At 35.9% G+C, this 16,899-nt stretch overlaps 1 protein-coding gene across 1 annotated transcript; it reads right to left on the bottom strand.

Moving 5' to 3' along the window:
* Positions 1-1,907: 1,907 nt before the first annotated feature.
* Positions 1,908-4,943, bottom strand: LOC107764446 (uncharacterized). Its single transcript, XM_075246805.1, has 3 exons — positions 3,851-4,943; positions 3,401-3,665; positions 1,908-2,832 (listed from the first exon to the last, which is right to left on the bottom strand). The coding sequence occupies exons 1-3, from the start codon at positions 4,941-4,943 to the stop codon at positions 1,908-1,910; spliced, it is 2,283 nt and encodes a 760-aa protein (XP_075102906.1).
* Positions 4,944-16,899: the final 11,956 nt, after the last annotated feature.

Here is a 16,899-nt window from a genome sequence, read left to right as displayed (position 1 = left end):
AAATAAGAAAAAATAGGAGAGAGAAAATACAAAGAGACAAAGAGTAACTAATGAGAAAAGGGGAATGTCAGTAGAAAGCTAGGGTAAATATTTTAGACCGCATGGGTGTATTATGTAAAAAGATTTGATTGGGTAATTAGTTTGGCCCAAATGGGCATTTTGTGTAGATTTTCCTAAAATAAAATCAAAAAGTCATGGTAAAGCATTGAGTATTGGTCACAGTCCATTTTTTATGGACCTACAAAATTTCAAGCCAATAGGAGTCCGTCAAAAGAATTCTACAAAATCAGCATGTACTAATACACACGATGTCAAAGCTAGTCCTAGGGTAGCCATTAGAGAGCTTTGAGCTGTTAGTGAAGAAGAAGAAGATTCTAGAGAGAGAAAAAATATAAAGCTCTTATTCAGTGTAATAATTCTCTGAACAGTGATTGTGCATATATATATACTAATGCACTCAACTAACTAACAACCCTTATACACATGTGCTAACTAACTACTCTAACTGATTCTAGAAGTGTACACCTTAAATAGCTCACTGTACAATCACTACTTATCTCTACATTCCCCCTCAAGTTGAGAATGGAAAATATTTTTCATTCCCAACTTGGAGACTAAAACTGCATGTTGACGATGCCCCAATGCCTTTGTCAAAATGTCAGCTGGTTGTTCCTGAGTAGCTATGTGTGCAGTCCTTATCAACCTTTCTTGTATCTTCTCTCTGATGAAATGACAGTCAATGTCAATGTGTTTTATTCTCTCATGATATATGGGATTTGCAGCAATCTGTAGAGAAGCTTTGTTGTCACAATATAAATCCATAGGCAGCTTGACACTAACTCCTAGCTCTTTCATCAGCCATGTTAGCTCAGCTATAGTGTGAGCCATGCTTCTATATTCTGCTTCAGCTGAACTCCTGGATATGGTGCTTTGCTTCTTTGCCTTCCACGAGATTAGTGAGGTTCCCAACTTGACACAAACACCTGTAATTGACTTTTCGGACATGGGGCAAGAGGCCCAATCAGAGTCACATAATGCCTCTACCTTTTCTTCACCTCTGCTTGACATTAGTAACCCAAGACCTGGTTGTTTCTTAATGTACTTCACTATGTGTAGAGTATCTTCATAGTGGGATGTCTTTGGTGCATGCATGAATTGGCTTAGGCATTGTACTGCATATGCAATGTCTGGCCTAGTAATGGTCAAGTATAATAACTTGCCAATGAGTCTCTGGAAGCTGTTTCTGTCCTTCAATGGCTCATTTGCATCAGTTCTCTACATACATTCATCATATTCTGTGCTTGTTAGCTTCAGGTTTTGTTCCATAGGTGTGTCTTTAGGTTTTGATCCTGACAGTCCTGCTTCTGATATCATCTCTAGAGAGTATTTCCTTTGAGACATTAGAATGCCTTCTTCAGACCTGGCAAACTCCATTCCCAGAAAGTATCTAAGCTTTCCAATATCTTTCAATTTGAAGCTTTTATGGAGGACACTTTTAGCTTGGTGTAATACTTTCAAGTCATTACCTGTGACAAGCAAGTCATCTACATAGACAAGAACAAGCACAAACTTGTTATTAGTGGTCTTAGAGAACAATGAATAATCATGTTTGCTCTGCTGAAAACCAGAGGATAGCAAGGCATGTGTCAACTTCACATTCCATTGTCTAGAAGCTTGTTTCAAGCCATATAATGATTTGAGTAGTCCGCACACCTATTACTCCCCTGACTACCAAATCCCTAAGGAGGAGTCATATAAACTTCTTCAGCAAGATCACCATTTAGAAAAGCATTATGCACATCCATTTGGTGCACAGGCCAATGTCTAAGGGCAGCAATAGCTATAACAGTCCTTATTGTGGTCATCCTGGCCACAGGGGAAAAAGTATCATGAAAGTCAATTCCTTCTTATTGGGTGTAACCCTTAGCAACCAATCTAGCTTTAAATCTCTCCACAGAACCATCAGCATTATACTTGATTTTGTAGACCCATTTGTAACCTATGGGGACCTTACTAGGTTGTAAGTCAACCACATCCCAAGTATGATTTTGTTCTATGGCTTCAATCTCAAGGTTCATAGCCTTAATCCACCTATCATCTTTAATGGCTTGTGAGTAAGAAGTAGGTTTAATATCAGCGGAGAAAGAAGCAAGAAAAGACTGGAAATGAGCAGGGAGATGAGAGTAAGAAGCAAAGTGATGAATGGGGTAAAGGCATACAGTAGAAGCTGAAGTTAAATGAGAGTGAATGTAATCAGTTAGCCAAATAGATGGTTTAAGTGTTCTACCAGATCTTCTGGGAAACAAAGAATCAGTAGGAGGATCAATAGGAGGAATAAGAGGAGGATCAGAAGGATCAGGTGAAACAGCAGAGGGAAGAGAATTAATAGGATCAGGAGAAGAAATAGGTGAATTACTAAATTGAGCAGGATCATTAGGAAGGGAAATGATGCCATTGGAAATGGATTGGTGGTCAGGTGTGTGAGATGGTAGAGGATTAGAATTGGGAAAGAAAGGAGAGGAAGTAGAAGATGGATCATAAGTAGCAAGAAACTTACTCCTCGGATGTTTGAAGGGATATAGATTTTCATGAAAGACAACATCCCTGCTAACTATGAATTTGTTGGCTTCAATGTCATATATTCTATATCCCTTTTGTGTAGTAGCATAGCCCATAAAGACACCAGGGACAGATTTAGGAGTAAATTTGTCATGAAAATCTGGTTTTGTGGCATAGCAGAGACATCCTAAAGTTCTTATGTGAGAAAAAATAGGAGGTTTACCATGAAAAATCTCATAAGGTAACTTTCCATGTAGAATAACACTTGGTAGTCTATTAATGATATAAATAGCAGTAAGAATGCAATTCCCTCAGAACTTCAAGGGTATGTTAGCCTGAAACCTCAAGACCCTTCCTACTTCTAGGATATGTCTGTGCTTCCTCTCCACAACACCATTTTATTGTGGATTGTGAACACAACTACTTTGGTGGATGATCCTCTTAGTTTTGAAAAGATTAGAGCAGAGGTTGTTAAAAAATTTATGGCCATTATCTGATCTAAAGGCTTTAAAAGTGGTTGAGAACTGATTTTCAACAAGATGTAGAAATTCAGTTAAAATGACACACACATCACTTTGTAACCTCAAAAGAAAAGTCCAAGTTATTCTTGAATAGTCAAAAGAGTAAGAAAATATTTGAATCCATTATAAGTACAGACTCTATATGGACATCCATATGTACAAGTTGAAAGACACAATTAGACTTGGAAGTACTAACGGGGAAAGGTAGCCTAGTTTGTTTAGCTAGTGGACATACATGATAATGATAAGTAGAAATACAAGACGACTATTTATTTAGATCAGGGATCTTTTTCAATACTGCAAGAGGTGCATGACTCAACCTTTGGTGCCATAATGCACTTGAATTTGACTGAATTGAAGCAGACACACAATTAGAGGCAGAAGCAGTAACAGGTGTTGAGGGATTGAGAATGTAGAGACCACCCTTGAGTTTACCAATCCCCTTCACCATGCCATTGAAGAGTTCCTGAAAGACACAAAAATCAGGATAGAAATGAACTGAGCTGTTTAACTCTTTTGTATATCTAGAAACAGAGAGTAGATTAAATTGGAATTCAGGAACATAAAGAACATCATAAAGGATTTCTGAGTTAGGCAAAGTACATGATCCAGTATGAGTAACTTTAGAACGATTTCCATTTGGTAAATGTACAGTAGGTGATTTGAGTTCAGGTACAGGATATATTGATGATAGTAGATGTGAGGCAGAAACAATATAATTAGAAGCCCAGTATCTATAATCCAAGGACTTTGGTTAGTGGCAGAGTTACCTGCCATGTTGGCTGAGGCATCAGGACCCTTTTCCTTATTCAGCAACTTGAGAATTTGTTGATATTGTTCAGCAGTGAAAGGCTGGACAGTTGGAACAACATTCCTATGCACACCAGTGTTAACTTCCTCCCCAACAGTCACATTATGTGCTACAACTGCTGATTGTTCATATGATCCTCTTCTCCTGCTGTTGAATTTGAATCCAGATGGGTATCCAATCAATTTGTAGCAACCTTCCCTTGTATGACCCTTCATTTTGCAGTAATCACAATATAACCCAGCATTTCTCTTAGGCTTAACATTGAAGGCATTTGCAGAAGCTAGTGCAGTATGATCAATATCCACAGGAGCACTTCCTAATATACCACCCTGTGTTACTAAACCATTGTTCTTCCTCTGACTTTCTTCCTGAATAATCATGGAGTAGGCTTGATCAAGAGAGGGTGTTGGATGCATCATGAGAATTTGGCTCCTTTGTGGTGCATAAGTGTCATTTAATCCCATCAAAAATTTCATGAGTTTTTGTTGACGTAAAAATTCAATGAATGATCCTGACCTCTCACAATCACAAGGTTCTGGAATCAACGACTCGAATTCATCCCACAAATCATTTAGGTCTGAAAAATATACTGATACACTAGAAACTCCATGTACTAATGAGCTAATCTCCATATTCATGTGATAAATTTTGGTTGAATTTACCTTATCAAACTTGGTCTTCAACACAATCCATACTTTCTGTGCATTTGAGGAGAATACAATTCCCTTTCTAAGCTCCTTTGCCACCGAGCTCGTTATCCACGATTGAACAATTGCATTGCATCGATCCCACTGACGCAATTGGAAGGTATTGTCGACGTACAAATCTCTAGTGCACGTTCCATCAATAAACCCCAATTTATTCTTCCCAAGGAGTGACATTTTCATAGATCGACTCCATTCTGAATAATTTCCAGTTCCTATGAGTAATTGTGGGACGATCTGTAAACCAGGTGTGTTGAAGGGATATACATACAAAGGATCATTACAATCAATGTATTGATTGTTTGCATGTGAAGATCCTACTGCGTTTTCAACTGTATCATTCGCCATTGAAGACAATTTTTGAAGTTTTGAGATCAAAAATTGAGCTTGAGAGACGATGATGAATTGAGAAATTTTTTAACCCAAAACTGAGAGAAATCGAAGAAGAGAGATAGGAAATTTGAAGATCGGAGTCCGTCGCTCAGAATCGCCGAGCACCATGGCTCTGATACCATGTCAAAACTAGCCCTAGGGTAGCTATTAGAGAGCTTTGAGTTAGTGAAGAAGAAGAAGATTCTAGAGAGAGAAAAAATATAAAGCTCTTATTCAGTGTAATAATTCTCTGAACAGTGATTGTGCATATATATATACTAATGCACTCAACTAACTAACAACCCTTATACACATGTGCTAACTAATTACTCTAACTGATTCTAGAAGTGTACACCTTAAATAACTCACTGTACAATTACTACTTATCTCTACACACGAAATGGTATAATTACAAGTTCATGTTGCATGGCCCCAAAACACAAAGCAATGAGTATTGGTCACTATATCGTTTCCTATGGACCTATGAAATTTCAGGGTCAATTGGAGTATGTCAAATTTTTTTACAAAATTAGCATGTACAAATACACATGAAAAAGTGGATATATAATCACAAATTCGTATTGCATGGCCCCAAAACACCAAAAAATGAACTCGAAAATCATAGCGAAGCAATGAGTATTGATTATTAGGCTGTTTACTACGGACCTTCGAAATTCCAGGCCAATCGAAGTCCGTATTTAGCCTGCTCTTTATTGTGCTTTTACATTTTATGCTTGATACTCGATGAATGATGGTTGTGCTTGTTGTTCCTACTTTTCTTTTCTTTTCTCCCTTTTATTTATGTTTATGGCTTCTAATCAGCTGCAACTTAGTTGTGATCTGAAAAAAGAAAATTCCAAATAGTTGATTTCATAGTGTATGCATGCAATGGAGCAAGAAAAGGAAAAAAAAAATAGAAGCAATTAATGGAGCAAGAAGCATCGTCATACAAAGCACAAAACTTTTCAATTCATACAATTTATATGTACATAGAATTAACGTTGATCAAATCACACAATCTTCTCTTAATTTCTATTTCTTTCTTTCATATTCCTTCCAACATGAAATCAATCATGCAAGTCATAAGCACTCTACAAAATAATCACACAATAAAACAAGTATTTAACTTACATACGACACGAAAGATCCCAACCTATTATATTTTGACTTTCAATCGTTTACGACCAGATGATTCTTACATACATAGGCTTAGTCCAAAGTGTGAACGATGAAATCAGCAGTGTCAACATGCATGTTAGTAGTCTTGACACCATAAATTCCTATAGAGTTTGAACTTTCTTGATCATGGTGATGATCAATCAACCCAAGTTTCTCATTTTGGCTACGACGACGATAATCGGAAGCATTATTGTCATGAATGTTGGAGGGTGGAATTCCGCTGGGTATGTTGTTGTTGTTGTTGATGTTGGAGGGTGGGTGATAATACATCCGACCAGTCTGAGGGCAATGAGAATGAAATCTAGCTACTATTCTCACACCTACATCCACCATTTCCATGCATTTCCCCATAGATTTTTGGAAAATTTGGAGAAAAAGTATAAGTGCAAGAGCTCTTAAAGATGGTTGACAAAAGGACGAGAGGAATATGCTGAGGATATAAAATTTTGTATAGGGGAGTTTGAAATTTTTGTTTCTTCAAAATGGCTTTGACATTAGAGTTTTTTGTTGCCCTTTCCCTATGGTTTGGAGTCTTTTTGACTTGTTAATTATGACTTCTCCGTATGTGGCGAGTCATAGTATCAAAGATTTTGTCAAATTGAGATGTCATATAAGCCGACGTAGATTTTGGTCAATAATATAATAATCCAGACAAAAAATGTAAGCTGCAAATGAAATGAACCGTACACATTGGACAGAATTAGTCCTAGGAGTATTATTTTTGCTAGTCATAAGCAGTGCTTTCTAACATAGAACAAAGTGTTATTAGCTTCGATATGTGTTAAAAGATTCATCAAATAAGTATAAAATAATATATTTCGAACTAAGTAAATCATGCGGCTTGTGAATAAATTTTGAACTCGAACACATAAAATTCAAATTGTGGCTTTGTCTTTGGTAGGTAACAACGGATTCACTTGTACATAAGAATTTTGCTAAGGGAATGTGGCATGCATTGTCTAGTACAAAAAGCTTTGGAACTATACTTCGGCCTAATTTACTTACTTAGTGTTATTATGTGTTTTTTCCGCAGCCTCTCTTGGGCCAAATTTTATCTTGTGGAATTGGCAACTTGATTCACCTCTATTTTTGAGGTGTCTCCCTTTCTCAACTTATCTGCAGCAAAAAATTTAAAAGGTTGAAAATCATTAGGGAAAAGAATGGAGAAAAATCTGTTCTGAAGTTACAAATATAATGCACTACATCTTCAATTATGAAGAGATAATAGAGAGTAATGCATACATCAGAGATGCATATATCTCATCGAGCCAAGGGTGTATCGGAAATAACATCTCTATCTTTACAAGGTAAGGGTAAGGTTTGCATACACACTACCTTCTCCTGTCCACTAATGAAATTACACTGGGTTTGTTATTGTTGTCGTAGAGATGCATATATCTTTACTCTTTATGTCTAATCCTTGATTTTACTAGAGTAAATTAGCATAATACTCTAGCCAAGATGCTTTCTCAAACTCTAGTACAACTCTTTGTTCTATTTGAAGTGCCTTAATTGACTGTGGACAGATATGTATATATCAACAAAGAGCTTGATATATATCAACAAAGAATTGAAGCTAGTTGCAAAAGTACTCCATCCATTTAACTTTAGGCCACTCTATTTCCTTCTTTTTATGTTCCAAAAAATACTATCCCTTTAGAAAATAATTTAGCTCAAAGTTCTTATTTTATCATTAATAACAAATTTTTTATAGTCACACAAATATTATGACATATTTAAATATATAAATTATAAATGTCTTATAGTCACACAAATATCATATCATTTTTCATTTTTTTTTCCTTCGTAGACTTCATGTCCAATCAAACCTATCGATGGAGTATTTAAAAGAAAAAAGTAAATCAAGTTCATTGTTCCATATCTCAAATAAAGACTCATAAAACTAATGCATAATTAAGTAACTTACCACATAAACACAAGGATCTGTGCCACCTCCTGCCCCTGTCCTCTTCACTTCTTCTAGCCTCAACAATCTGAAACATGACCAAAGATGCAAAAAATTCACAAAATTAGACTTATTGTTATGAATATATTATATTATGGATGTTCATTTAGTACTCCATTGTAAATAAGCTTCCTGAAGAAGTTTATCCATATGAGACTCCGCCATAAATATGTTTATCTATTTAGTACTCTATTGGAAATAAGCCTCCTGAAGAAGCTTATCCTTTCGGTACTCCGCTATGGATAAATATTACCCATGATAGAAGATTATCTATATCTGGCACAACAGTTTAGAGCAGCAGCTTACACAGCAGCTTCCTTTCTTCTATAAATAGAGGAGAATTCAGTTCATTATGTACAGAAGTTTGAAGTTTGAATAATATATCAGTTTCTCTCTATACTTGTCTTTACTTTACAGTCTTTATTTTATAACACGTTATCAGCACGAGACTCTGCCATCTCGAGCAAATACTTTGAAAGTATAAGAGGTACGAACTTTCTTTTTCTAAATAATGTCAAATCTTTCTAAACTTGAGTTTATTACCCTGGATATATCGGGCAAAAGCTACATGTCTTGGGTGCTTGATGCCGAAATTCATCTTGATGCGATGGGTCTGGCAGACATCATCAAAGATAAAAATCAGGCATCAAACCAAGACCGTGCCAAAGCAATGATATTCCTACGCCATCACCTTGATGAGGGCCTGAAAATGGAATATCTTACTGTTAAAGATCCAGTCATACTGTGGAGTAATTTGAAAGATAGATATGACCACCTGAAGATGGTCATTCTTCCACATGCACGTTATGATTGGACTCATCTAAGGTTACAAGATTTTAAATCTATCAGTGAGTATAATTCTGCTATGTTCAGAATTATTTCCCAATTGAAACTATGTGGTGATAATATTACTGATCATAATATGTTGGAGAAAACTTTCACCACTTTTCATGCCTCGAATATGCTCCTGCAGCAGCAACATCGAGAGATGGGATTTAAAAAGTATTCTGAACTTATCTCACATCTTCTTGTAGCCGAGCAACATAATGGGCTATTAATGAAAAACTATGAAAGCCGACCTACTGGTTCTTGTCCATTCCCTGAAGTGAATGAGACGAACTTCCACCAAGCTAAGCGTGAAAGAGGACGTGGCCCCAGTCATGGTCATGGCCGTGGTCGGGGAGATAACTCTAATCGTGGCAATAATAATGCACCAAAGAACCCTCCTCACCACCAGCAGTGGAAAAGGAAGGAGCAAAAGCATGAAGCGGTGCAAGCAGCAAAGCCAGAAAATGCATGCTATAGATGTGGAGGAAAATGGCACTGGTCACGTACATGCCGTACGCCAAAGCACCTGGTTGAGCTATATCAAGCTTCCCTGAAGAAGATAGAGAAAAATGCTGAAGCAAATTTTATTTCTGAAGATAATTTAGACTTCATGCATTTGGATGTAGCTGATTACTTTGCACTCCCAGAAGGAGAAACAAGTCAAGTGATCGGTAGTGAATCTGTAGAGATGTAAATATTTTAATTTTTGTTATTTGTAGTAGATAGTATGGTTATGTAATTATTGTACATAAATAAAAGTTATGCTTTGATAATAATGTTTACTATCATATTTATTTTGTTTATGTCATTTTGAAGAATATGGATAATCCTCAAATTATGTTTGGATCAAAGACCAATCATGAAGATATTTGTGTAGTTGATAGTGGAACAACTCATGCCATATTCAAAGATCAGAAATACTTTTCTTATTTGCATAAGGAAAAAGCAAATGTTTCTACAATTTCTGGTAATATAAGTTTGATTGAAGGCTCCGGAAGAGCTATTGTATTTCTGTCTAAGGGAACAAAACTTATTATCGATAATGCATTGTACTCCTCCAAGTCCCGAAGAAACTTGTTGAGTTTTATAGATATCCGCCGAAATGGGTATCATGTTGAGACAATAGATGAAATGAATGTGGAATATCTTTGTATTACAAAGAATATTTCTGGCCAGAAATGCATTGTAGAAAAGTTACCAACTTTATCTTCTAGCTTATACTATTCAAAGATTAGTGCAGTTGAAGCACACTCTATCGTAAACCAGAAGTTTACTGATTCAAATATTTTTGTGCTTTGGCATGGCCGTTTGGGCTATCCTGGATCAACAATAATGAGATGAATTACTGAAAATTCGAGTGGGCATCCATTAAAGAACCTGAAGATTCTTACAAATAATGAATTTTCTTGTGATGCTTGTTATCAAGGCAAAATAATCACTAGACCATCACCAATGAAGGTTGGCATTGAGTCCCCTACCTTTTTAGAACGTATACATGGGGATATATGTGGACCTATTCACCCACCAAGTGGGTCGTTTAGATATTTTATGGTCCTAATAGATGCATCTTCAAGATGGTCTCATGTGTGCCTATTATCATCTCGCAACCCAGCGTTTGTAAAGTTATTAGCCCAAATAATTCGATTAAGGGCACAATTCCCAGATTATCCTATAAAGGCTATTCACCTTGATAATGCTGGAGAATTCTCCTCACAAACTTTTGATGATTACTGTCTATCAGTTGGGATAAAAGTTGAACATCCTGTAGCTTATGTTCATACTCAAAATGGCCTTGCAGAGTCATTCATTAAACGGCTGCAATTGATAGCAAGACCACTACTTATGAAAACAAAATTGCCCACTACTGTTTGGGGCCATGCTATCTTGCACGCAGCATCACTTATCCGTCTCAGACCAACGCATTATAATATATATTCTCCGTCACAATTAGTTTTTGGTCATGAACCAAATATTGTCCATCTACGAATTTTTGGATGTGCTGTATATGTGCCAGTAGCACCACCACAGCGCAGTAAGATGGGCCCCCAAAGAAGGTTAGGAATATATATTGGGTTTGAATCACCCTCTATTATTCGCTATCTTGAACCATTGACGGGAGATTTATTTACTGCCCGATTTACAGATTGTCGATTTGATGAAATAAATTTTCCAAAATTAGGGGGAGAAAAAAAGGAAATTAAAAGAGAAATTGTGTGAAAAGTTTCATCATTATCTCACTTTGACCCACGTACCCCTATATGTAATCAGGAGGTCCAGAAGATCATCCATTTACAGAATATAGCAAATCAAATGCCAGACGCATTTACTGATTTGAAAAGGATAACTAAGTCACATATCCCTGCAGAGAATGTGCCTATCTGAATTGATGTCCCAGCAGGACTATCTATTAGCACGAGAGCTAGTGAACCTAAAGCACGCCTGAAGCGTGGTAGGCCTATGGGTTCTAAGGATCGAAATCCTAGAAAAAGAAAATCGACAAATGATCAAAATGATATTATGAAGGGATCTCCTGAAGAGACCCACGATCTGATTAGTTATGAGATTCCTGAAGAAATCAATAAACCCGAGACTCAAGTGAGCGAGGAACTTTTAATAAGTTCTACTGGTGATGGGATTAATTTAAATTGATCTGAAATAGTGGTGAATAATATTTTTGCATATAATGTTGCACTTAATATTATGCAAGATAGTGAGGATTTTGAACCCCGATCTGTCGAAGAATGTCAACAAAGATCTGATTGGCCAAAATGGGAAGGGGCAATTCAATCAGAATTGAACGCACTTGCTAAAAGAGAGGTATTTGGACCAGTAGTCCAAACACCTGCTTGTATAAAACCAGTTGGTCATAAATGGGTTTTTGTGCGAAAAAGGAATGAGCAAAATGAAGTTGAAAGATACAAGGCTCGCCTTGTCTCACAAGGATTCTCACAACGACCTGGAGTCGATTATGAAGAAACATATTCACCCGTTATGGATGCCATAACATTTCGATATCTCATCAGTTTAGCCTTACGTGAAAGGCTTGAAATACATCTAATGGATGTGGTTACAGCTTATCTGTACGGGTCACTTAATAATGAAATTTACATGAAAATTCCTGAATGATTTAAAATGCCTGAAGCATATTCAAAATCTCGGAAAATGTACTCAATCAGATTACAAAGATCTTTGTACGGTTTAAAGCAATCTGGGCGCATGTGGTATAATCGCCTCAGTGAATATTTGCTGAAAGAGGGTTACATAAGTGATGTTATTTGTCCATGTATTTTTATAAAGAAAATGGCTTCAGAATTTATTGTACTTGCTATTTATGTTGATGACATAAATCTTGTTGGAACTTCAGAAGAGCTCCAAAAGGCAATTGAATATCTTAAGAAAGAATTTGAGATGAAAGATCTTGGGAAGACAAAACTTTGCCTTGGTCTGCAAATTGAACATTTAGCAGACGGGATCTTTATCCATCAATCTGCCTATACAGAAAGGGTCTTAAAACGCTTTTACATGGACAAAGCACACCCATTGAGTACACCAATGGTTGTTCGATCACTTGAAGTGAATAAGGACCCGTTCCGACCTCCAGAAGAGGATAAGGAACTCCTGGGTCCTGAAACATCCTATCTCAGTACAATTGGTGCACTTATGTATCTTGCTAATGCTACAAGGCCTGACATAGTATTTTCTGTTAATTTACTAGCAAGATATAGTTCTTTTCCTACACGGAGACATTGGAACGGGATTACGCATATATTACGATATTTAAAGGAAACTCTTGATATGGGTTTGTTTTATGCTAACAAAGATAGTGCAGATCTTGTTGGTTATGCAGATGCAGGTTATTTATCTGATCCCCATAAAGCTAGATCTCAAACCGGGTACGTATTTACATGTGGAGGTACTATCATATCATGGCGCTCCACAAAATAATCTATTGTTGCTACTTCTTCAAATCATGCTGAAATAATAGCTATTCATGAAGCAAGTAGGGAATGCGTATGGTTGAGATCAATAATTCATTTTATTCGAGAAAAATATAGTTTGGAATGTGAGAAAAGACCCACAATTTTATACGAAGACAATGCTGCATGCATAGCCCAATTGAAGGGAGGATTTATAAAAGGAGATAAAACGAAGCACATTTCACCAAAATTATTCTACACACACGATCTTCAGAAAAATGGTGACACTGATGTGCAACAAATCCGTTCAAGTGACAATCCGGCAGATTTATTCACCAAATCTTTACCAACTTCAACTTTTGAGAAGATGGTATACAAGATTGGAATGCGGAGACTTAAATATTTGAAACAAGGTTTTCATCAGGGGGAGTAAAATACGCGATGTACTCTTTTTTCCTTATTAAGGTTTTTTCCCACAGGGTTTTCCTTATAAGGTTTTTAATGAGGCAGTTAGCAATGCGTATTACTAAATATGTGTACTCTTTTTCCTTCACTAGGATTTTTTCCCACGGGGTTTTTCCTAGTAAGGTTTTAACGAGGCACATTATCTTTTAATGAACATCCAAGGGGGAGTGTTATGAATATATTATATTATGGATGTTCATTTAGTACTCCGTTGTAAATAAGCTTCCTGAAGAAGTTTATCCATATGAGACTCCGCCATGAATATGTTTATCTATTTATTACTTTATTGGAAATAAGCCTCCTGAAGAAGCTTATCCTTTCGGTACTCCGCTATGGATAAATATTACCCATGATAGAAGATTATTTATATCTGGCACAACAGTTTAGAGCAGCAGCTTACAAGCAGTTTACACAGCAGCTTGCAGTAGCAGCTTACACAGCAGCTTCTGTTTTTCTATAAATAGAGGAGAATTCAGTTTATTATGTACAGAAGTTTGAAATTTGAATAATATATCAGTTTCTCTCTATACTTGTCTTTACTTTACAGTCTTTATTTTATAACACATATCACAAATATCATGCAATTGTTTTGTGTGCGCTGTGTGTGTGAGAGAGAGAGAGATTCTTAAGGCTTTGCTGGTATCAGGGCTATCACCAAGCAACTGACGAATCCTAACTTCAGAAGCACAACCATGACACGTCAGCACCTTCAATATCGCTTCCGCTCTCCGCCGCATGTGAGCGGCCGAGCCAATCGCCTTCATCTTCCTCCAAACACTCTCTGTCTCACGGCTTGAGATGTCGCCGGAGGCAGCAAAGTCAATAATTGACACACACGACGACGCTGATGCTGACGTGGTAGTTTCCGGCTTGCTGGAGCTGATTTTCAGGCAATGGGAGATGCATGAGCTCTTAGATCGTCTCCTTTGCACCGCCTATGAATTTTTAAGTATTTCGGAAAATTAATCGAAAACAGAGAACATTGAATCGATTATATATCAAAGCGTCAATTTTCAAATTGAATGACCGAGAGAAAACAGAATAGACTGATCATTTTACTGGAAATTAAAATAAAACTCATTGAATTGCAAAAAATAAAAATGAGATAACTCAATCGATTCTAAAGCATCAATCTACAATTCATAACACCGAGAAAAACAGAGCAAATTGAACTATGAAATATTCAGAGGAACGAAAAATTCCAAATAAATAAATAAATAAAACAAGTGCTCGAAGCAGAGTAGGAAATTCTACTAATTCAACTGTAGCAGTAGCATTAATCATCCTGAGCTTAGTGAATATTCATAAAATCAATCAAGAGTAGAGAAACTCAATCGACTCTACAATTCCTAACACTGAGAAAAAACAGAGCAATTAAACTATGAAAAATTCGTAGGGAAAAAGCAGTTAGCTATAAATTATAATACGAAGTACTGAATTAAGCAGATTTATAACAGATCGTAGACTATAATAAACTAATATTCAATAAAATCAAACTAGAAATAACAATAAAAAACTCATGATCACGTTCATATTGACACAATACTTCAAATTTTCACCTTGAGCTTATTGATGATACGAATCATCTTCACGCGACGAGCATGTGCTTTAGCCTCAGCAGATGACACATCATCAATCATCATCATATTCATCAACATCATCATTAGCAGTAACAGTTGAATTAGAAGCACTCGATTTCGACTTCGAATCTGAAATCGACCCTGTATAACTCAATGCAGCTGCCTGTGAAATCTCAGATATACTTTTCATTCTACAACAACAACAACAGAAACTCAAATTAGCAACAATTTAAGTAACTCAAATTTGAGAAAAAATTCAGAATTTTGTAGTATTACTTCGAATCCAAAGCCGGCGTTCTATAACTCAATGCAGTTGCCTGTGATGTCTCCGATATGCTCTTCCTTCTACAAAAACAAAAAAAAAATTTAAAAAAAAAGGTATAGTATTAGCAATACAATTTGAGTAACTGAAAATTATAGAGAAATTTGAGAATTTTATACTAATACTTTGTAGTAGAGAGAAGGAGAAGAGCAGAAGAAACTTTGTAGTAGAGAGAAGGAGAAGAGCAGAAGAAACTACGAGTTCATCTTCATTAGGAAATGCTTCTTCTTATTCTTTTCCTTCTTCCATTTATTACTGCTTCTTCAACGTTGTTTTTGTTTCTTTGAGATTTAAATTATGGCGCGTTAATTAATTTTTTGGGAATATTTGAATGATTTTACGTACTTCGGGTTACTTGCTGAATACGGAGTACGAAATGGGCTAATCCAGATCCAGTTGCTTCTTCGGGTTGGGTCGGCCCAGATTGTAATCTTAACAAGACGTAAAAATGGCGTGTGGTAGCCACTAAATAAGGTGGTGTTTATTTTTTATCCACCAATTCTAATGTTGAGCAAAAATAACCACTACTCTATTAAAATTAATATGAAAAGATATTTTTACCCTTTTTTCTATTTCTTTTATTCTCAAACCCTTCCTTTATACGCTTCTCTCATTTAAGTTCAGAGCCAAAATTTCATAGGCAAACTTTAGCTCCCTCAATATCGTTCCTACATGCAACTCTCTTCTCTCGATTGGAGTTCAGAGCCAAAATTTAATATGCAAAATTTCGCTCCCTCAATAACGTTCCTGCCCAGCCCACAACAATTCTCTACGTATACTTTGTCCAACTTAATCTCTTCTCCTTTGTCATCTTCTCTGCAGCGAACCAGCGTACTGGTATGTTTTCGATTTTGCTTTTATGCATTCTTCTTTTAGTATATCTCTAATCGTGATCAATGTTGTGTTTATCATCAAGTATGTGTGAAATGTCCAAAATAATGATTATAACTTGATTCGCTGAGGAATAAGGTGCAGATTTTTGTGAGAAAGTTATTGAGAACCTTTTGGTATTAAAATGTGTTTGTGGTTCAATCAATATATTGATTATGTAAGGACATTTCAGAAAAATAGTCCTAAGAATTTGTAAGCTAACTGTGTTTAGGAATTTTAGTTAACTGTGCTTCTATTAAAGATGCATCTAATTAGGTCCTGGATTTTAGTTTTTTAGTTTAAATATTAAGGACATTTTAGAAAAATAGCCCTAAGAATTTGTAAGCTAATTTTAGTTAATTGTGCTTCTATTAAAGATGCATCTAATTTGGTCCTGGATTTTAGTTTTTTAGTTTAAATATTAAGGACATTTCAGAAAAATAGTCCTAAGAATTTGTAAGCTAATTTTAATTTATTATTCTTCTATTAAAGATGCATCTACTTAGGTCCTGGATTTTAGTTTTGTAGTTTAAATATTAAGGACATTTCAGAAAAATAGTCCTAAGAATTTGTAAGCTAATTTTAGTTTATTGTTCTTCTATTAAAGATGCATCTACTTAGGTCCTGGATTTTAGTTTTGTAGTTTAAATATTAACGACATTTCAGGAAAAAAGTCCTAAGAATTTGTAAGCTAATTTTAGTTTATTGTTCTTCTATTAAAGATGCATCTACTTAGGTCCTGGATTTTAGTTTTGTAGTTTAAATATTAAGGACATTTCAAAAAAATAGTCCTAATGTTTACGTT

Source organism: Nicotiana tabacum, chromosome 23 (assembly GCF_000715075.1).
Source record: "Nicotiana tabacum cultivar K326 chromosome 23, ASM71507v2, whole genome shotgun sequence".
In the NCBI taxonomy this organism is placed as follows: Eukaryota; Viridiplantae; Streptophyta; class Magnoliopsida; order Solanales; family Solanaceae; genus Nicotiana; species Nicotiana tabacum.
This window is presented reverse-complemented; position numbering and strand designations above follow the sequence as displayed.

Coding starts and splice junctions, on each gene's coding strand:
- LOC107764446 (XM_075246805.1), bottom strand. CDS start 4,943: ATGGCGAATGATACAGTTGAAAACGCAGTAGGATCTTCACATGCAAAC. Junction 3,666..3,850: donor TGCCTCAGCCAACATGGCAG/GTAACTCTGCCA, acceptor TGCCTAACTCAG/AAATCCTTTATGATGTTCTT. Junction 2,833..3,400: donor AGTGCATTATGGCACCAAAG/GTTGAGTCATGC, acceptor TATCATTAATAG/ACTACCAAGTGTTATTCTAC.